Below are 22,245 nucleotides of genomic sequence, written 5' to 3' on the forward strand. Positions count from 1 at the left end.
GGAAGTCCTCCAAGATCAATTCTAGTGGTCTCACTGGTGATTTGAGTCCTACAGAAGTGTACAGCAAAGCTGAAGTTAACCACAAAGGCTCATGATGGAGAGGAGTCAATACAGCCCCTTAATGACCATGAGTAATTACCAGAAATTGAACTTCTGGATATAAAACTGTATTTTTTAAATGTTCAGAATTTTTTATAAAGCTTTATCAAATTTTCTTTAAAATAATCATCAACTCTAAAAACCATGCTTAATTCTTATTCAGTCTTTGAGTCTATACTAAGGTATCAACACCCTTATGAAACATCCCTAAAACCTCTGAGTCCGAGTTGTGTGTCTTCCTTGTGTCTATAGTTCTGTGGGCTAGAAGGTAAACTTCATGAAAGTAAAGACTTTTTTTTCCACTACTATATCCTGATATTTAGAACACATGACGCATAGAAGGCCCTCCATAAGTAACAGATGAATAAATGAAAGGAGGCTGGTATTCTTTGGTATGTTCAGTATAGTTTTTTCCTCCTCCTTCCCTTCTCTGATCCCCTTACAACAGGGCCTAGATCAATTATAACACCCTATATCTCATCTCTTTTAGGCAGAACTGTAGTGGTCTAGAGATAAGTACTTGTGCTAAGCTGAAACAATCAGAATTTCTCTCTAGAAATCTGAAATTTGACCAAGGGATGCAAAAAGAAAGAAGTCATCTAGAGCTGAGGCATCAAAATTTGATGATAGCACTGCAGGAGAGGCTCAGGTGAGTCCCTGCTTCAGTGATCTGAGGCTTATGGTTCTTGTTCTTCTAAAGACGTATTTTTTCAACTCTAGTATCAATTCTGTGAATTACTCCAGAATCATCCCAATAAACTCACTTTTGGTCCCATTAGCAGATTATAGTTACTTGCAAATCAAAGAATCTAATCATGTAACCAAAGTAGAGGGTTAAAATCTTCCCATCATCTTTTAATTTTACCTTTTAAGCACAAATTATCTTAAGATCATTTTAAAGTTAATAATGCATTTAGAATCTATTTATAGATTTCCATGTTTGTGTATTTTATTGTTGGATCAGAAATTGCACGATACACCTTATTCTTTCTCCCAACACTCTCTCATCAGAGGAATTTCTGGGAGTGTATTTCCTCCTTTCTCCTATCTGTAGAGGGACAGGAACTCTTGCTCCATTTCCTAGGAGTGAGCTATGGTGGTTACTCTGCAGCTCTTCTCTGGTCTTATTATTTCCAATTCAGAGGGGAGAAGTAGGCAACCCCATTCTAGCCTCAAGCCCAACCTGCCATCTCTAATTCAACTTTACCTTCAATAAGGCTGATATTTTGATCCCATTTGGCTCAGTTCTTAGTGTTTTTATTAACCAAACCCTGGAACAAAAGAAGGGTAAGTGGTAAGACCCAGATACCAAGCCTCATCTTGAAAATCCAATGATAACAACCTAGATCAACAAAGGCAAAGAATCAAATGAGATTCTTTCATGAGACACATCCAGTAATGGGGTATTCCAAACAGGGAAAAGTCCAAAGAACATGTAATAAGCCAACCCTTCATTCTCTACATACTATTATATGTCCCTTGGATGATAAACACAAACTGTCAGACCCTGGATTGGCCCATGACTACAGTGAAGGTGTTAATGGAAGAGGAAAGGAAATCTTAGATTTGGTTTTGTTTTTTTTGCAAGGGGAGAACTAGAGGAAGTTTAAGACAAAAATTGGTTAAAAAACAATATTAAGTCATTTTTAGTAATAAGAGTCATTAATAAACAATTATGATTATGTGCTATTAGTTTCAAAGGGAGAACTAAGGTGGGTTATTTGAGGAAATGCACCAAAAAATTTAGCTAAAAAGAAACAAGAAGTGACTTAAAGCTATGAGGAAAAAAGAAAGTTCTACTAGAAGTATCTGAAAAGCAAAACTAAACATTAAACATTACATTAAGCTAAAATATTTTCTGGAAAGTAGGCAAAGGGAAAAAATGGACTTAAAGAGTTCTTATCAAGTTTTTTCCCCCCAGTAAATTCTATTTCCTGGCATTAAGATGCCAAAGGATTTGTCACAAGAAGCCTTTTGTAAGATCAATGAATTAACAGGAAAAAATAAGCCCTCCATTAAAGTAAAAAAAATACTATTTATGTTATCCATGTAGTCATTTTTTAATACTGAAGTTTTAATAACTGCTGTATCATTTTGTATAATGGTATGAGTGAAAAGTCACTCAGTCATGTCTGACTCTTTGTGACCCCATGGACTATACAGTCCATGGAATTCTCCAGGCCAGAATACTGGCTGCTGCTAAGTCACTTCAGTCGTGTCCGACTCTGTGTGACCACATAGACGGCAGCCCACCAGGCTCCCCTGTCCCTGGGATTCTCCAGGCAAGAGCACTGGAGTGGGTTGCCATTTCCATCTCCAATGCATGAAAGTGAAAAGTGAAAGTGAAGTCGATCAGTCCTGTCGGACTCTTAGTGATCCCATAGACTGCAGCCTACCAGGCTCCTCCGTCCATGGGATTTTCCAGGCAACAGTACTGGAGTGGGGTGCCATTGCCTTTTCCAAGAATACTGGCGTGAGTAGCTGTTCTCTTCTCGTATAATGGTAAATGAGTGAAAATGCTTCTTAACATAACTAAGATGAACAAGTTAGGTATATTATTTTACCTTATTTTGGTATAGAGTTTATAAAATCTAAAGAATACATCAGTAGTGCACACAAACATTTCAAATGTACTGCCTTGCCTTGGTATTGGTAGGTTCAAATGATAATTATCCCAGAATTGAGCCATATGGACAAAACTAGAATGCAAATATTTTCCAGGAATACTGAAGTAATATTAGTAAGTTTTATTTAAAACATAGATATTTTCTACTTTGAAAAGCAAGAGTCTAACTTGAATTCTTGCTCAAATAAAAACCATCCCCTATATTTAAGGCAGTAATTGATATTAGTTCTGCTTGGTAGATAACAATTTCCTCAATGAGAAAAACTTCATTCTTGCCAGATATCCTTAGAGGTAAATCAGTAAAACAGCAGGACATTCAATATGTTAAGAAAAAATTACTTTACAAACTATACCTCAGAGACAAAGAGTAGAGTAACACTTAATGGAATGCCAACTATATACCAAGCACTTCACTAGGCATTTTACACAGTATAAGATGGTTAATTCTTATCAATTTTGAAATGGTTAATATTAATCCTATTTTACAAAGGATGAATTATACTTAATTAGTATACTGAACTAATTTACTGAAGTCAATAAATTTCCCAAGATCTTACAGATAAGTAGGTGGCCAAAACTGGATGCTAGTTTTTGTCTAACTATAAAATCCAATTTTCCTCAAAGGCAACCAAACACCCCAAAAATACTTGACCACCTACCTCAACCATAAGTTAACCAGGTCTAATTCATAAAATTTTGAGCATCTTCTAATAAATCATAAGACATATCTAGATCTAACAGATATGTCTACCTCTAGATATCCAGTGTTAATTTAGAGCTTTTAGTATGTCTAGGTGAATACTAAAGAATCTGGCAAAAAAAATTTTTGGTTTGTTTACATGATGTACTATTCAGATGCTGCACTGTGATGACAGAAAATCATACTGTCATTACAAAGGTACAGACTCTTTCACCTCTCTTCAATGGTAGATCAGGAAGACACAATACACACACACATATGTATACGTGGGTGTGTGCGCACACGTGTACATAGACATTTTAAGTGGAACTTTAATTATACATTTATTTAGATCTTATTAAGACAATTATAAAGCTCAATTCATACTAGCTAAAGGCTGATGATAAACAAAATCTGACATTCTTGACACGATTCTTGGTGAAATGAAGCCATTTAATGGTCAGTAGAAAAATGTTAAAATCCACCTGTACCATATGCAAACTTTTAGAGATTTAATGCTGTAATTTGATAAGAAACCTGGGTTGTAATTTTAAAGAAACAGTAAAAGAATAAGAGTATCATTTAGGAAAAGAAACACATCATTCCTTTTCTAAGATGTGGTAAAGTGTCAGTTCTAAAGAGGTAATTATAAGACTTCAACAGGGATTAGGAGCTATTTCTCAAGCCACAATTTAAACAATTCCCCCTGCAACATTAAAATTATTTTTTGATGAATATAAAGTAAAACGGAAATCAATAGCTAAATAAATGGGTATTACGGGCAGTCACAGATGTTCTTCACATTACACAAAGGTAAGTTTTTTTTTAAATTCAAAGCACCTAATCCAAGTTCCAACAAATGACTAATGACAAAATGTTTTACATACCTCCAACAAAAAGATCAATTCCTCCAGCTTCTTTTATTTTCTTTTCAAATGCATCACATTCTGCTTGCAAATCTGTAGCATTCCCATCAAGGATATGAGCATTATTAGGATCTATATCAATATGCTTAAAAAAGTTATTCCACATATAAGAATGGTAGCTTTCAGGATGATTTCTGGGAAGTCCTAAACACAAAGTTAATGAATAAAAATATAACTATTTTCAGAAATAAATCTAAAGTTGACTCTTCTGATTAAGCCACAAATGCTATTTATATAATCTTTCTATGCCATATTCAATTTAAAAGCATTTTTATATGGAATAAATGCTTATTATGTCAGACATTATTTTAACCACGGTAAATGTATGTATTAACTCAATGTGTACAACATCTGTAGAAATACTAGTATGAATCTCACTTTATAGATGAACAGAAACACTGAAAAGCTAAGTCACTTTCCTAGGGTCAGGAAGCTCATGGAGGTGCTGGAACATAGAAATCTAATTCATGTGCATTTAATCACTATATTCCACTTCTCAAATATAAAATTTAACCAGTAAGATTGATTTATGTCTTAAATTCAATATAAATTAAGTGGCTGCTGCTGCTAAGTCGCTGCAGTCATGTCCGACTCTGTGTGATCCCATAGACAGCAGCCCAGCAGGCTCCTCCGTCCCTGGATTCTCCAGGCAAGAATGCTGGAGTGGGTTGCCATTTCCTTCTCCAATGCATACATGCATGCTAAGCCACTTCAGTCGTGTCCGACTCTATGTGACACTATGGACAGCAGCCCACCAGGCTCCTCTGTCCACAGGAGTCTCCAGGCAAGATACTGGAGTGACTTGCCATTTCCTTCTCCAAATTAAGTGGCTACACAACCGAAATCTTTGTCCATTTTCCTCTTCTGTTATTTCTATTTGCATGCAAGGTATACTTAACTACGACGGTTCTTTGGCAGTCGTGCTACCATTAAAAATATACACAAATAAAATGTAAATGTTAACACAGAGTTCATATGTTTCCAGTTCAGCAAGTTGTGCTTAGTTGCTCAGTCGTGTCCGACTTTTTGTGACCCCAGGAACTATAGCCTGCCAGCTCCTTCTCTATGGGATTCTTCAGCCAAGAATACTAGAGTGGGTTGCTATTTCCTTCTCTAGGGGATCTTCCCAACCCAGGGATCGAACCAACGTCTCCTGCACTGTAGGTAGATTCTTTACCGGCCGAGCCATCAAGGAAGCACAAGCAAGTTAACAATGAATAAATTATAAAAGCTTCAAGGCTACAAATATAAATAGCCTTATATTTGAAAAAATTTTACTAATTACTTTACATACATATTAATTACTTTATCCCCACACTGGTTTTAACTTTGTTTTGAGGAAAAAAGAAAAAAAAAGAATGAGAAACGTCAATGAATTGGCTCAAAGTTGATGGAGCCAGGACTGGTAAGTAGCACAGCTGAAGATTAGTGCAGATCTTCTAATTTCCAGTCCCATGGTCCTTCCACTGTGTCATGCTGTCATTACATAAATATAGACATTTTTACATAACCTTCCAACCCCACTACAAGGTGGTACGTTATACTCTAGAAATATAGTCATTCAAAACAAATTTAAATAATGTTAATATTCTCAAAACATACTCAATTTAAAATATAACATGTCCAAATAATATATTCAAACAATATAGCTTACCTACATATTCATCCATGTTAAAGGTCTTCACATATTTAAAAGAAAGGTCTCCATTCTTGTGATATTCTATAAGTTTTTTATAACATCCTAAAGGTGTACTCCCTAAAACAGATAAAGATTCCATTTTCTAACAGTCTAATTTTTAAAAGAGTGTATATTAACTTTATTCTCATCTTACTTAATGGTATTTTATACATATTAGGCAAATGATTATTAATTTAAATACATATTCAATTAATGAATATATGTTGAACTAGTCTCTTTATAAGATACCCTAAAATTTTAGGAAATCAGAATTTGCTGAATAAAGCTGAGAATCTGTCAGCTTAAATTACAGCTTGGAAAATTCTTATATTGTTGGATATCTGGAATTAATGGTGTATATTCCAAGACTAGAAACTTCTAGAGAGCACACATTTGAATTAAAAGAAAAATAAACATCCCACTGATAGAGAAAAAATCTTTATCTAGGGAGGGATTTGTAGCACAAACGATATGTAAATAGGTCCATTTACATAAATATGTAAATAGTGTTGACCATTTAATGAAATCAAAGGGGAAACCAGAGCTGAGTTTAAATATTGCCTCTACTTTCAAAATAGAAAGTGGCAAGGACTGAGTGAGGAACCTTATCCTTTTTTAACTGGAATTCCTGCTTCTCATTTTGTGTTACTGTCAACATATATCAGCTAAAATGTATAAAGTAAAATGGTTTCTAGGAAATGGGATCTTGGCTTTGGATACTTCATCTGAGCTCTTAATATTATTGTTTTATAAATGTGATTCTTTCATATGTTTTATAAAATTAAGATCTGATTGACAAGAGCTCCATGAAATGACACAATAAAGATAAGTGAATTCAGCACCTTGCAGATGTTTTCAAAATTGCTTCATTTTTTTAAACTACAAATTCAAAGACTAAACTGACTGCATTCTTATAACAAACAACCTGGCCCACACAATCCTGGTCACAGTATTGGATTTTTAACCCACCTACCATCACAAAGCAAAATAAAAAACAGACACATTAAAGTTTCTATTCAAGAAGCAGGGAGAAGTATGGCAGAACTGAACAGCATCTGGCAAAACAAAACAAACAACCAAAAACAACAACAACATCAAATACAGAAGAAATCTGGAGTAGTAAAAAAAAACTGCCTCTCATTTAAGATGATAGGATAATAGAAGTAGCTAAATATCACGCAGACAGGTTCAGAGAACAGAAGATTAATAGGTTTTCTTAAAGTTAAAAGCACAAATTGTTGTAAATTGTCATAAATAATTTAAAATTTATGTTGTCAAACTTTCTAATTCCTTATCAAAGAACTACAGCCCACTAACATGAGACCAGGATAAAAGATGGACAAGTACACTTTTCTTTATTCCTTTCTAGGAACATAACAAATTTTCTATGTCTATCTTTTGATGTCAAGAGAAGAGTTACAGGATTCCCTCCATAATTTAAGAGCATATGAAGAAAAATTTAAAAAGTTTTTACAATAGTGATGACAAAAATACATTCATTTTCTACGTTTTAATCAAAATGGCTGAATAGAAAAAAAAAAACAATAGAAAAAAAAAGAAAGATATGATACAGGGTGAACTGGTAAAAGAAACTTCATTTTAATATATTTGCTTTGCAATACTCATTTGCGATTCATGGGGTTGCAAAGAGTCAGACACGACTGAGCGACTGAACTGAACTGAACTGAACATAATTAATTCAGTAAGTGTTTACTATGTTTCAGATCAAACAAAGATTAGGACTCTTTCTACCATGGAAGAACTCACAAGATATGGATAGACAAGTACTAAATAACCATAACGCAAGGAAAAATATTATAAAATAAACTATGAGAGATCTGGAGAAGCATAATGAATCAAAGGAAAGACTACAGTCTTGGTTGTTGAAAGGAGGATCAAAAATAGCATTTCAATGGAGTCTTTGAAGAAGAGGTGAAATTCCCACAATCAAAGAATGGGGTAAGTCTTGACTGAAAATAGAAAAAAGATGGGGGAGGTTCAGAGATGACATTTGTATGCCTACCATGTGCTAGATGCTACACTGGTGTTTCATCTGTTAGCTAATGTAAGTCTCACAAGTCTGGGAAACCGGCATCATGTTTCCCATTTTGAAGGTGAAAAAAACTGGGTCAAAAAAATTAAGGAATGTGTGAAATATCACACACATGGCAGTGAAGTCAGAGATTTAAGAGATTCTGCCTGGTTCTGGAGCTCACAAAGTTTTTATTATACAGCACATTAGCAACACTAGTGAAAGGAAAGCCAGCAAGTTCAGGCCTGTTCTTTCAACTACAAGCAGTCTAACTTGCCTACCATGATTCAGTGTAGGGGAATGGTGGGAGTTAAATCTGGGAGGCAGCTCAGGCCCACAGCATGCAGGCCCTTAAATGTCATGCTTGTCAACATCACTTCAATAAATACATACTGAAGAGATATTCCCCAGAACTGTGCTTGACTGTACTTGTATGGGTGTGCATGCACAGTTGTGTCCGACTCTGTGACCCCATGGGTTGTAGCCTGCCAGGCTGCTCTGTCCATGGCCTTTTCCAGACAAGAATACTGGAGTGGGCTGCCATTTCCTACTCCAGGGGATCTTCTCCACCAAGGAATCAAATCCGAATCTTCTGTGTCTCCTGCATTGGCAGACAGAGATTCTTTACCACTGTGCCACCTGGGAAGCCCCAGAATTGTGCTTGGTGCAGCATAATTATAATACAGCATGTTATTTACAATTACAGAAATGTATGTTCACATTTCAAAAGCACAGGGGTGAGGATGGGGCATGATTAACACCGTCACTGGTCAATGAAGGAGAAAAGAGATAAATGTCAATAGAAGTTTTTCAGAGATCAACCTTTGGCAGGTGTATTACTAAGTAGTTATACTATCCAAAATAATGCAAAAGGGTTGTATATTTAAATACACACAAAAAATGTTTACCATTGCTGGTGTTTATGACTCTGAAGTGTTTCTGTCCCCACACTCAAATTACTGTTTATTGCTTCACAATTAACACAGAGTGTTAATTAAGGCTGCTAGTCTGAGCATGGCCTAGGTTCATACAAGGCAAACGGATACAGAGGTCTTATTCAAACACTGCAGCTCACATATCAAAACTGTGGGTGCCAAAGGGCCCACTTCCAGTGTACACAATTAAAAAAAAAATTGCTCTTTGCCATTCTCACCAAGAACTACTGTCATGGACCAAAAAACAAAACAACAAACAAAAATAACAACTTGGTGAGTCAGAGTACCCTTCATGGAAATTATGCAAGTGAAAAAAATTATGATTGTAGCTTTTATGAGTTGACATGTATCGGGGAAGGCAAAAAAGGAGAAAATGCTGTTTAAATAAAACACATTTATGAGCATCTTAAAGTTATATAGTGTTTACAATATATAAAGGACTTTCTCTTATTTGAGCTGCAAAACAACACTGTTAGCTATTAATTTCCTTACTTTCATTAGGTAAGGAAAACAAAAATTAGGGTGTATAATAAATGCCCTGCAGTCATCAAAACAATAACAGCTCTCATCCCAGAACCAATACTCTTTTCTGTGGAAGTCAAAACATCAAATAAAAGTGCCATGGTATCAATGACACTACTTGGTTATTTTTAAAGAAAAAAGCTTAACAGAGAACTAAATCCAGCAAAATATATAATTAATGCTTATGTTCCTTCTGTCATGAAGACAGACACATCAGTCTTCAATTTTTCAGTTATATTTCTAAAATAGAAAGAAAATAATCACAGAAATAGCAAAGAGCTAATAAGACGATATGGAGAAGGAAATGGCAACCCACTCCAGTACTCCTGCCTGGAAAATTCCATGGATGGGGGAGCCTGGTAGGCTACAGTCCATGGGGTCGAAAAGAGTCGGACACAACTGAGGGACTTCACTTTCTTTCTTCTATAGTTCCCTTTTGGAGAAGGAAATGGCAACCCACTCCAGTGTCCCTGCCTGGAGAATCCCATGAAGAGAGGCCTGGTGGGCTACAGTCTATGGGGTTGCAACAGACATGACTAAGCAACTAACACACACACACACACACACACACACACACACAAAATAAGATGACATGAGGTAAAATTAAGAGGCAACAGTACATACTTTAGGTACCTCTTAATAATCAATGAGAAAGCTAATCTCCTAAGATATTTCTTGAATAGTGAAAGCAACACCTCTAAATACAAACAAAAAACTACTAGGAAAAAGGGACAAAAAAATATCATGACCCTTACTTGAGCTATATTTCTGTATTTCCTTTTGCATTCTGGAGTGGTAGGTGAGACAGAATTTTAACAAAGAAAATAGTAATGGAATTTAGATACTAGATATGGAGAATTTATATCTATATATTTGACTTTATATGCTAATATATTAAATCAGTGATATGACAAGAAATAAAAAGGAAACATTCTATCAAGGAAAATCCTTCAATCTCAGAACCTTGAGTACCTAACATGGAAAAAAATGGTATATTACCTGTTGGCAAACCCAGTGTAAAATATCTGTCTTGTCCAGGTCTGAATTGAATGATGCGATTACAGATGTATTTGGCTGCCCATTCACTAGCCAAGTCATAGTTATCAAGAATTACAAGCCTCATTATGGTGACGCACAGCTTCCAGGACAAGTTCAAACCTGAGAAAATTTCATTGTATGAGTACTTTAAGTAACTAGCAGATAGTCAAACAGAAGCATAATACAGTGATGGCTTTAAAAAGGATATTACTTAAGAAAGACATGCATGTATACAAATACAATGTGTACTTTTAAAACAGCAGTAATAGCTGCTCTCTACTGAACAGACTTCAGGTGCTGGGCAGTGGGCTAGGTCAATTAAGTACAAATATGAATCCTTACGACAAGCTTCTAAGGTAAACACAATGTCCAGTTTCAGAACACAATTTGAGTTCACATAGTTGTTAAGTGACAAAGTCAAAATTTTTATCAAGGCAAATTTACTATAAAGACATCACACTGCATTGTCTCCACAGGGATACTATATAAAGCAACATAAAACAAATCTAAAGGCAAACAAAGCAGCACTCATTTATTGATTGCAAGTTAATGACAGTAGTTATTACTCAGCACTTTATGGGTTACTTACTAAAATCCAGAACTCTCCCTACGAATGATGTAATAACCAAACCTCTCTTCTGGTAAATAATGTTTTTATAAAAGTAACACCTGCACTTTAAAAAATTTCAATCAATACAGAAAGGTACAAAGAATTAAAAAAAAAAAAAAAAAAAGACCCAAATCCTGCCACCTCGAAATAAAGTTCATTACTATTAGGTATACATCATTCCATACATCTATATAATGCACATATACAAATGGGATGTATATAAATAATTTCTAACCATGGTATCATATAGACATTCTATTTTTAACAAAAAACACTTAATTTTTCTGCCTTCAACAGAAGCAAAAGAAAATAAAGTGAACTAAAAAAACTGCAGATCTCTAGGCAAAATAATTCTTCACAAAAAGCAATTTCAGTTCCTAAAAGAATATTATAAAGTTAAGAAAAAATATTATACAAATATTAAGAGAGAGGAGTCACTTTAAAACTGTATGATTCCATTTTGGACAACATGGCTTGACCTGCTACCATGAAATACGTGAAAATTGCTTTCTTCTACTTCCGCCCACCCTCTGATTTCTGTAAGATGTGTTATTTTTATATTGTCTAGATTTATAACATTTACACTGTGCTTTACAACCATAATTTCCAGATTTTAATTCTTAGTTTTGTATTTAAATGGATGTTACACCAATTCTTTCACAAACGGCTTCAGCAGTCCTGAATTCTGAATTCAAACTTACGTAAATACAATAGTAAATCAAATTCTTTACATTGGTGGGAATAGGAGGTCTTATAATAATGAATACACTGAATCTAAATATGTCCTTAGGAACGTATGATTTAGAAGTCTGGCATAACAAAAACTTACAATCACCATGATCTAGAATTCTGACACAGTAACAAGAGATAAACAACATTTACAAACAATAGTTCACACAGTCACACAGTAAGTCCAACAAATGGACTTAATTAATTTAGTCCAGGAAATGGACTTGGCCTCTATTAAAACTCATTAATAATCTAGTGTTAGAAACTACTTCAAAGTTACATCAAGGGATCAGAAACATTTCCAAGCTGTTTTCACCATCAAGAAACATAATTATTTCTAATAAAAATATTCAGCAAAATGACTACTGATAATAAGAGGAAAAAAAAAACCTGTGAGGAGGAGGAAATGTCATGAGAGTTTTGGGGGCATGCTATTTCTTTTCTCAGTTCTTTCTCCCTTGTGAGGGAGGGCCTATTAAATACTAAGCACTAAGCTCTGTAGACACATAAATGACTAAGATAAAGATCCTACTATCAAAGGGCTTAGACTCACTTAATAGTCTCTGGTGTATTAAAAGAACTTATCATCTTCATTCTTCAGATATAGAAAACTGCAACTCAGAAGTTTATTACTGAAGTTATAAAGCTATTAAGTGGTGGAGGGTCTATCTGACTGAAAAACACATGCTCTGCAAAAGTGTCTTATAAGGAAGAATCACTTAGGATCCCTGTTAGAAAGATTCCCAGGACCTTTCCCTGGACATAATGTTGCAAAAGATCTGGAACGGGATCCAGGGAATCTGCACTTACACAAACATCACAGGTGATTCTCACAATCAGGATAAATTTGGAAAAGGACATCATACACAATGACTTCATTGTACAGAGGTTCAAGTAAGCCCTTCAGACTAAGCACATTGTTTTCTTAAACTCTTGCGTGTGCCCAGAGTTCATTTCCAAAATTTCCAAATGATTCACCTGAGAAAAGTTGAATGTTTTTGCCACATGTGTTCAGATTTTTAAATGTGTCATTTCCCAGTTTTCGCCAATCCTCAGAGATCCAAACGGATGCGGTCCTCGACCATTCTCTAGCATCTTGACTCTACAGCACTCAAAAAATGACACAGCACCACCTCTGTCTCATCTTTCTCAGGTGCTGATTCACTTTGGGTGTGCATCCCCTCGACAAAGAGCTGACAAACACAAACCTCAGAACTTTAATGCTGGGTGGGAACTCCTGGACAACTTGGGTTACACAGCTGTTTTATTAGAATCTATACTAGAATCTAGAATCTAAGCTTTCAGAAACCCTGCTATGCGTTTTTCCCCTACAACACACTATACCTGACTTCAAAGAACATCTGAAGCCCGGCCTGGAAGGAGGCCCTCTGGGAAGTGGGGGGGTTTGGTCCCGAAGAGGGGCAAGAAAAAGCAGCTAAGGCTGTGGTCCCCGCCCCGGAAGGCGAAGGCTGCAAACTCAACCTCACCTGCCTGGCTGCTGGGCCCATCCCTCCGCAAACCATAATGAATGCAAATGAGGATGACTATCGCGCAATTCTAACAAGTGTCTGAAGGCCCCCAGGGAGGCACCCTCCCGGAGGCTCAGTTCCGAAGAGGAAAACCTGATAAGTTAGAGGGGGAAAAGGCTTGGGAACTCTACGGCCCTGGCCTCGAGGCTCCTGGGAACCCCATCCGCCCGGCGTCCTAGTCTCCGCATACAGCCCACCGATGGAGGCAACGACCAGGCAGGTCCCCGCCCGACTCCCCTTCATGGTCCTTCCCCGTGGCTCACCTGTTGACCCACTGGCTCTTCCGACGCTGGAACAGCTAAAACAACCAACACCCAGCAACCCGGAGCGACCCCAGCCAGCGCGTGTAGCGCGGAGCCTCAGGACCCGGATGTAAACCCCTGCGCACAAGAGACCGCGGCGCGTCCAGCGAATCCTGCGCATGCGCGCGCCTCAGGCTTGCTAGGGATGAGCCGAACAGAGGTCCTTGTGAGTTGTGCCAAACAGGAAGCCTTAGCTTACGTGAGTCTCGAGTTCCTGCGGCATCGCTTAGACGGTGCTCATTTTTTTTCATCTCTCAAGGGTTGAATGGCAGTAGGTTTTTTGGGTTTATGAGATTTAGCACATAGGACTGCAGTGCTCATGCATAAGCATTTATAATAAATAGCAGTATGAATTCATGTCTCTCTTACCCCAGGCTATTGAGTGTGTACTTTGCAAGCACAGTGACATCTAACCGCTTCTTATCAATAAGCTCATCAAAGTTAAATTGGGTATGCTGCAGGAAGGCAAGCCTTGGAGCGGCTCAGTATGCCTAAACTTCAAAAGGAGACTGATGAAGTACAAACTTGTGCTAAGTTTCTAGTAAAGGGGTAGAGGAAGCAGAATCTGATTTGAGCTCAGTATCATAGATCTTTGTTCATGAGGGGAATGGAAGGAAGCGGGGCTGGGGAAGTTATTGTTAAGAAAGCAATCAACACTCGAAAGAAAGGTCTTGTGACTTCACTAGGACCCATTAGAAACAGTGCTTAGAGTTATGTTAGGAACTAAAATCTGATTACCATTATCAGCATGGGATGATAGGCAGACTCAAGTCTCCTTGGACGCTGCAAAGTTAAGACAAATGTTCTCAGATTCCTTATCTGAACTTCTGCACCTGAGCTGTGAATCCAGCCTGCACCTCTGGGTCAAATGAATCCCCCTGGCTCACATTTTTAAGGCAAGAGTGGTGGTGGTGGTTTAGTGTCTAAGTCCTGTTCAGCTCTCTGTGATTCCATGGACTGTTGCCTGCCAGGCTCCTCTGTCCAAGGAATTTTTCCAGCCAAGAATGCTGGAGTGGGTTGCCATTTTCTGCTTCAGGGGATCTTCTCTCAGGGATTGAACCTGGGTCTCCTCCATTGCAGGTGGATTCTTTCCCTACTGAGCCACCAGGGCAAAGAGTAGATTGTTCTGTTCTCAGAGATAAGTTCAAATAGCAAAGTTCCTCACAAACATATACTAAGGGACAAGGATTTATAGCACTATAGTCTTGAGTTAGCTTACAAAAGCTGTTGTTAACCCCTCCTCAGTATTATAATTTATCATCTAACAAAAATCAATTTTGTATCCACTGTAGTAAAAAAAAAAAATCTGCAAATAATAAAAAGAGCCTTGCAGAAAATATTATTGGCGCATAAACGGGTAATTGTGAAGTGTATTCTTTCTCAGTGGTTTTACTTCTTCATGCTTTTCTAACACTAGAAAAAAGTTCTGTCTCTGCTGTTAGTGTTTGGCAATGGTTACTTCTGCTTTGATTGCACAATATCATGTCTTATCTTCCTTTTCAAGTAGGTGTTTCTCACCTCTTGCAAGGCATATGCCATTTCATTGTATAAGATTAAAACAATGTTACTGCCATTAAAAGCAAAATATGTAAAACTAAACAGAGAAATTGTTTTTTACAAAGACAGGAACATTTTTCCATTCAATAAATATTTACTGATTATGTGGTTTTGTGCCAGACATTAGCATGAGAAGGACAGACATACAGTCCTTGCTTTTTGTGAACTAAGAGCCTTGTGGGGATACAGCAAATCCTAATAAGGGAAAGTAGTCTGAGAGTACTGAGTAGCCATGGGACTTTAATGGAGACGTTCCTTTGTGTTGGGGATGACTTGGTCGTAGAAAGGACCTGTGTCTTGTCCTCGAAATAAAGCCCCAAACAATGACAAGATTAATAGAAAGGTACCCTGAACCAAGGTTTCAGATGAAAAGTTTGGTAGGAAAGTTCTCACAGGTTGTCACCCAGCAAAAGTGACAGACTTAACAGTGGCATGGGGGCAGACTATAAAGGTGACTATGTGGGTGACAGGAAAGATGCCTGATGACAGCCCTGGTCTACTCCGGGTTACAGAAGGAAGCATCAGACAGCAGTCACCTCGTGATTGGGAGTAGCTGACACGGACCTGGAATAGGGTTTCCACATGTACCAATGGAGGGCAATGGACAAAAGCTGTTTTGGCAGACACCAATTGGGATATATACTTTAGACAAAAACACACAGGAAGAGGTGTCTATCCATGCGGTTGGTGTCAGAGAAGAGAAAATAGCCCCAGAACAGATGCCTCTATGGACGTAGACACCAGGAGTCTCCCCACCTTAGATGTCATCCTGAGTCAAAGGTGGGGAAGATGGATGTTCCAAAGTGACAGAATTTACACTTAAAATGACTAAACAAGGAAACACTAAAACAGTTAAATGGACCTGAAAATAACTTTTAAGTTGCCTGGTCTCATGAGAATGGGACTAAGGGAAAGTTTTAAGTAAAAGTTATTTAGTACATTGAAACTGTATATTATATAGATATATCACAGAAAAATAAGAAATGGCACATTGGAATTTATGGCCTATGAAATTTTTTGTTTTCAATTTTTTGTGTTCAATAACAGATTGAAGTTGGGTCAGAAATAGATCAGGGAAATCTGGATTTTTCCAGGAAGCATACAGAAAAGGACCCTATAATGTCAGAAAATAATTTGTATGCCCAGCAGGTCAGGGCCGTGCCCAGAGGAGGCTTCGTTGGCTGGTGGCTCTTAGTCTCTGTAAGGGTTGCCTCGGTGCTTGTTTTGCCTATGAGATACGATATGATATAAAAAAGTGTGTATAATTTCTGTCACTTTAAAGAGTGATAGTAAAATTAATAACCACGAAAAAAAAAAATTTGTATGAAGGTCTGCAGGCAGGAAAGTAAAAGGCATGCTGCATATGGAATTCCGAATAACTTCCGTGTAGCTGAGAGTAGGATGTATTTCAAACATGAGAGAAAAATGAATCTGGAAAGAGAGATGGAGGACAAATGAAGTACCTTGTAGGCTATGCATGAAAATTGGACTTCATATTGTAAGAGTGGAGAACAACTTAAGCTTTATGAAATGTAACAGGAAACTAGAATATTGTGTGTTAGGAAGAAGGAAGTAGAATGGGTGGGGATTCTATTTTAGTCATAAGAATCCAGACACAAAAAAGTCTCTAGGCTCATTTTGTATTTTCTTTGCCCCAGCACTGGTACTAGGCATTTCACTAATGACTGATAATTTTTAGTTTTAGTTTGTTTTGCTATTTTATCAAGAATATAATACTTGCCAAACACTACCTGAATCTGTTAAAATGACAGGTTGGTTTACTATTTTACTCTGTAAGTGAATTATGGTGATTGATTTTTTAATGTTAAATATACCATGCATTGCTGAGATAAACTTGACCAGGCTGAGATAAACTTGAGAAAAACTTGATGGTTTTTCTTGGTCATGGTCATGGAAGCAACTAAATTTTTACCTGTACAGATTGTTTTAACAAATGCCTCTTTCCCTACGAAAGGTCAGTTGCTCAGTCGTGTCAGACTCTTTGAGACCCCATAGACTACAGCATACCAGGCCTCATCAACTCCCAGGGTTTACTCAAACTCATGTCCATTGAGTCAGTGATACCATCCAACCATCTCATCCTCTGTCATCCCCTTCTCCTCCTGCCTTCAATTTTTCTCAGCATCAGGGTCTTTTCCAATGAATCAGTTCTTCCTATCAGGTGGCCAAAGTATTGGAGTTTCAGCTTCAGCATCAGTCTTTACAATGAATATTCAGGGCTGATTTCCTTTAGGATGGACTAGTTGGAACTCCTTGCAGTCCAAGGGACTCTCAAGAGTCTTCTCCAACGCCACAGTTCAAAAGCATCAATTCTTCGGAGCTCAGCTTTCTTTATAGTCCAACTCTCATATCCATACATGACTACTGGAAAAACCATAGCTTTGACTAGACGGACCTTTGTTGGCAAAGTAATGTCTCTGCTTTTGAATATGCTGTTTAGGTTGGTCATAACTTTTCTTCCAAGGAGCAAGCATCTTTTAATTTCATGGCTGCAGTCTCATCTGCCGTGATTTTGGAGCCCAGAAAAATAAAGTCTCTCACTGTTTCCATTGTTCCCCCATCTATTTGCCATGAAGTGATGGGCCCAGATACCACGATCTTAGTTTTCTGAACGTTGAGTTTTAAGCCAACTTTTCCAATTTCTTCTTTCACTTTCATCAAGAGGCTCTTTAGTTCTTCTTCTCTTTCTGCGATAAGGGTGGTATCATCTGCATATCTGAGGTTATTGATATTTCTCCCGGCAGTCTTGATTTCAGCTTGTGCTTCATCCAGCCTGGCATTTTGCATGATGTACTCTGCATATAAGTTAAAGAAGCAGGATGACAATATGCAGCCTTGACATACTCCTTTCCTGATTTGGAACCAGTCTGTTTTTCCATGTCCAGTTCTAACTGTTGCTTCTTGACCTGCATACAGATTTCTCAAGAGGCAGGTCAGGTAGTCTAGTATTCCCATCTCTTTAAGAGTTCTCCACAGTTTGTTGTGATCCACGCAGTCAAAGGCTTTGGCATAGTCAATAAAGATGAAGTAGATGTTTCTGTGAAACTCTCTTGCTTTTTCAATGGTCCAGTGATGTCAACAATTTGATCTCTGCTTCCTCTGCCTTTTCTAAATTCAGCTTGAACATCTGCAAGTTCATGGTTCACGTTCTGTTGAAGCCCGGCTTGGAGACTTTTGAGCATTACTATGCTAGCGTGTGAGATGAATGCAGTTATGCAGTAGTTTGAGCATTCTTTGGTCTTTCTTTGGGATTGGAATGAAAACTGACCTTTTCCAGTCCTGTGGCCACTGCTGAGTTTTCCAGATTTGCTGGCATATTGAGTGCAGCACTTTCACAGCATCATCTTTTAGGATTTAAAATAGCTCAACTGGAATTCCATCACCTCCACTAGTTTTGTTTGTAGTGATGCTTCCTAAGGCACACTTGAGTTTGCATTCCAGGATGTCTTGCTGTAGGTGAGTGATCACACCATTGTGATTATCTGGGTCATGAAGATCTTTTTTGTATAGTTCTTCTGTGTATTCTTGCCACCTCTTCTTAATATCTTCTGCTTCTGTTAGGTCCATACCATTTCTGTCCTTTATAGAACCCATCTTTGCATGAAATGTTCCCTTGATATCTCAATTTTCTTGAAGAGATCGCCAGTCTTTCCCATTCTATTGTTTTCCTCTATTTCTTTGCATTGATCACTGAGGAAGGCTTTCTTATCTCTCCTTGCTATTCTTTGGAACTCTGCATTCAAATGGGTATATCTTTCCTGTTCTCCTTTGCCTTTTGCTTCTCTTCTTTTCACAGCTATTTGTAAGGCCTCCTAAGATAATAATATTGCCTTTTTGCCTTTGTTTTTCAGGGGGATGGTCTTGATCCCTGCCTCCTGTACAATGTCAGGAACCTCCATCCATAGTTCTTTAGGCACTCTATCAGATCTAATCCCTTGAAACTATTTGTCACTTCCACTGTATAATTGTAAGGGATTTGATTTAGATCATACCTGAATGTCTTAGAAGTTTTTTCCCTACTTTCTTCAATTTAAGTCTGAATTTGGCAATAAGGATTTTATGATCTGAGCCACAGTCAGCTCCCGGTCTTATTTTTGCTGACTGTTTAGAGCTTCTCCATCTTTGGCTACAAAAAATATAGTCAATCTGATTTTGGTATTGACCATCTGGCGATGTTCATGTGTAGAGTCTTCTCTTGTGTTGTTGGAAGAGGGTGTTTGCTATGATCAGTGCGTTCTCTTAACAAAACTCTATTAGCCTTTGCCCTGCTTCATTCTGTACTCCAAGGCCAAATTTGCCTGTTACTCCAGGTTGCCTTCCAGTCCTGTGTAATGAAAAGGATATCTTTTTTGGGTGTTAGTTCTAGGAGTCTTGTAGGTCTTCATCGAATTGTTCAATTTCAGCTTCTTCAGCGTTACTGGTTGGGGCATAGACTTGGATTACTGTGATACTGAATGGTTTGCCTTCAACGAACAGAGATCATTCCGTCGTTTTTGAGATTGCATCCAAGTACTGCATTTCAGACTCTTTTGTTGACTGTGATGGCTACATTGTGTTGACTCCATTTCTTCTAAGGGATTACTGCCCACAGTAGTAGATATAATGGTCATGTGAGTTAAATTCACCCATTCTAGTCCATTTTAGTTCTAAAATGTCAGTGTTCACTTCTCCCATCTCCTGTTTGACCACTTCCAATTTGCCTTGATTCATGGACCTGACATTCCAGGTTCCTATGCAATATTGCTCTTTATAGCATTGGACTTTACTTCCATCACCAGTCACATCTACAGCTGGGTGTTGTTGCTTTGACTCCATCTCTTCATTCTTTCTGGAGTTATTTCTCCACTGATCTCCAGTAGCATATTGGGCACCTACCGACCTGGGGAGTTCATCTTTCAGTGTCCTATCTTTTTGCCTTTTCATACTGTTCATGGGATTCTCAAGGCAAAAATACTGAAGTGGTCTGCCATTCCCTTCTCCAGTGGACCACATTTTGTCCGAACTCTCCACCATGACCTGTGGTGGCTTTAGCACTAGGTAAAAACTCTGAGTTGGACAAAATGAAAGAAGCCTTTTAGAGGCTTCTTCCAAGGTTCGTGTACCTTAAACAAAAAGTGAAAGCATTTGTTGCTCAGTCATGTGCAACTCTTTGGGATCCCATGGACTGTAGCCCTCCAGTCTGCTCTTTCCATGGAATTCTCCAGGCAAGAATACTGGAATGGGTTGCCATGACCGTCTCCAGGGGGTCTTCTTTTTTCAGGGATCAAACTCAGGTCTTCTGCATTGCAGGCAGATTCTTTACCTTCTGAGCCACCAGGGAAGTCCTTCCTTAAATAGATTAATAATGGCTGTTTCTTGGGAATGAGATATAAAAGTGGTTCAGTCCAGTTTTAGCTCCATATAGTACTGGGAATGTAGGATTTTGTTTTTGTTTTTCCAAAGGCTGTCACTGATCTGAGAGCAGGGAATAGGATGAGGGTAAATTAAAACATACAAAACTGACTGTTCTCCCTGATGGTCAGCTACCTTTCATAAAAAAAGCCCTCCCTATGTTGCTGAAAGTCTGTCACTGTTTCCAAATTCTCAGAAAGTTGGTTTTGATGGTTTGTCAGTTTTCTTTTTGCTTATATGGAGGGGCAAAGTTTTCACTATATTTATCCTGCTATTTTTGCTGATATCCTCAGTTGATTACTTTTTGAGTGAGCACTGTTAGTTTCTCTTACAAGGAATTTTAAATTTTATGTTGCCAAAATTATTGGCATAGCATTGGTTGTAATATTACCTTGTTACCTCTGCATTCCATAGTGATTTCAACTCCCTCATATCTGATACGGTAAATTATACCTTCATTTTTTTTTCCTTTCTAATCACTGTGGTTAGATGTTTATTAGTTTAATCAATCTTTTCAAAGAACCAAATTTTGGGTTAATTGGGTTTTGCATTGCCTTCTTGTTTCTATATCACTGATTTCTATTCTAATCTTTATTATTTCCATCTAATCTCTATTATTTCTCAAGGTCTACTCATTCAGGATTGAATCTGCTCCCCCCCACCCCCGGCTTTTTGCCCCTAGTTTCTTTAAGTGGAAGCTGAGATCACTGTTTTGCAACCTTTGTTACTTTCTTATATAAACTTGTAGTTCTATGTATTTCCTTTCTTCAAACTGCTTTAATGTCATCCCACAATTTTTTATATCTTTTTTTTTCATTTTAATTCAGCAGAAAATTCTTTCTAATTTTTTTTGGTTTCTTTTTGGCCTATAGGTTATTTATAAGTATATTCTTATTTGCATATTTTCCAGAAGCTTTCTGTTTTTTATTTCCATTTTGCTTCCTTTTTGATCAAAGAACATCCCTTGTATGACTTGATTCTTTTTAAATATGTTAAGACTTGTTTGTGGCCCAAAATATGGTATGTATTTATGTGCACTTGAAAAAATATTTTGGCCTAGATTATCTATTAGATAAAGTTAGTTGATGGTATTCAAGTCTCATGTCTTTACTGATTTTATGTTAATTATTTTATAAATTAATGAGATAGTAGTGTTGAAATTAGACAATTATTGTGGTTTTGTGTATTTTTGTTGCCATTTTATCAATATTTGGTTGATGTCTTCTGGTGCTCTCTTATTAGATACATAAACATTTAGGTTTGTTTCCTACTCATGATGAATTAATTATTTTATCATTATGAAAGGATCTTCTTTATCCTTAGTAATATTCTTTGTTCTGCAGTCTTCTTTGATATTGATATCACCATTAGAACATTTTTTATTTGCATTTAAATGGAATAATTTTCTATTACTTTCCTCTTAGTTTATTCATGTTTTTTATGCTTAAAGTTTTTTTTTTTTGAAAGCAGATTTATTGAGGTATGATTGATATACAAAAATTGCATATATTTAATGTTGTATAAGTTGATGAATTAGGGCATATGCATACACCTATGAAACCATCATCACA

At 37.2% G+C, this 22,245-nt stretch overlaps 1 protein-coding gene and 1 long non-coding RNA gene across 5 annotated transcripts in view; one reads left to right on the top strand and one right to left on the bottom strand.

Moving 5' to 3' along the window:
• GNPDA2 (glucosamine-6-phosphate deaminase 2) overlaps positions 1-13,812 on the bottom strand; it is a 31,151-nt gene extending 17,339 nt beyond the window's left edge. The window contains exons 1-4 of one of the 3 annotated variants that reach the window (XM_027544408.1): positions 13,667-13,812; positions 10,497-10,655; positions 5,985-6,086; positions 4,292-4,474 (exon numbers count right to left, since the gene is read on the bottom strand). In XM_027544408.1, coding sequence (XP_027400209.1) covers positions 4,292-4,474; positions 5,985-6,086; positions 10,497-10,620 — 409 coding nt within the window. In that variant the 5' untranslated portion in view covers positions 10,621-10,655; positions 13,667-13,812. Of the gene's footprint in view, positions 1-4,291; positions 4,475-5,984; positions 6,087-10,496; positions 10,656-12,852; positions 12,936-13,666 lie in introns of those variants that run through there. The other 2 variants (XM_027544409.1, XM_027544410.1) reach the window with 2 other exon arrangements.
• Positions 345-15,304, top strand: LOC113894252. Of its 2 annotated transcripts, none has more exons than XR_003511525.1 (3): positions 345-748; positions 7,733-7,967; positions 13,028-15,304. It is a non-coding gene; the product is annotated as an uncharacterized LOC113894252 (long non-coding RNA). The 2 variants fall into 2 exon arrangements; XR_003511526.1 differs by lacking the exon at positions 13,028-15,304 and adding an exon at positions 12,476-12,985.
• The last annotated feature ends 6,941 nt before the right edge of the window (positions 15,305-22,245 follow it).

This window comes from Bos indicus x Bos taurus, chromosome 6 (assembly GCF_003369695.1).
Source record: "Bos indicus x Bos taurus breed Angus x Brahman F1 hybrid chromosome 6, Bos_hybrid_MaternalHap_v2.0, whole genome shotgun sequence".
In the NCBI taxonomy this organism is placed as follows: Eukaryota; Metazoa; Chordata; class Mammalia; order Artiodactyla; family Bovidae; genus Bos; species Bos indicus x Bos taurus.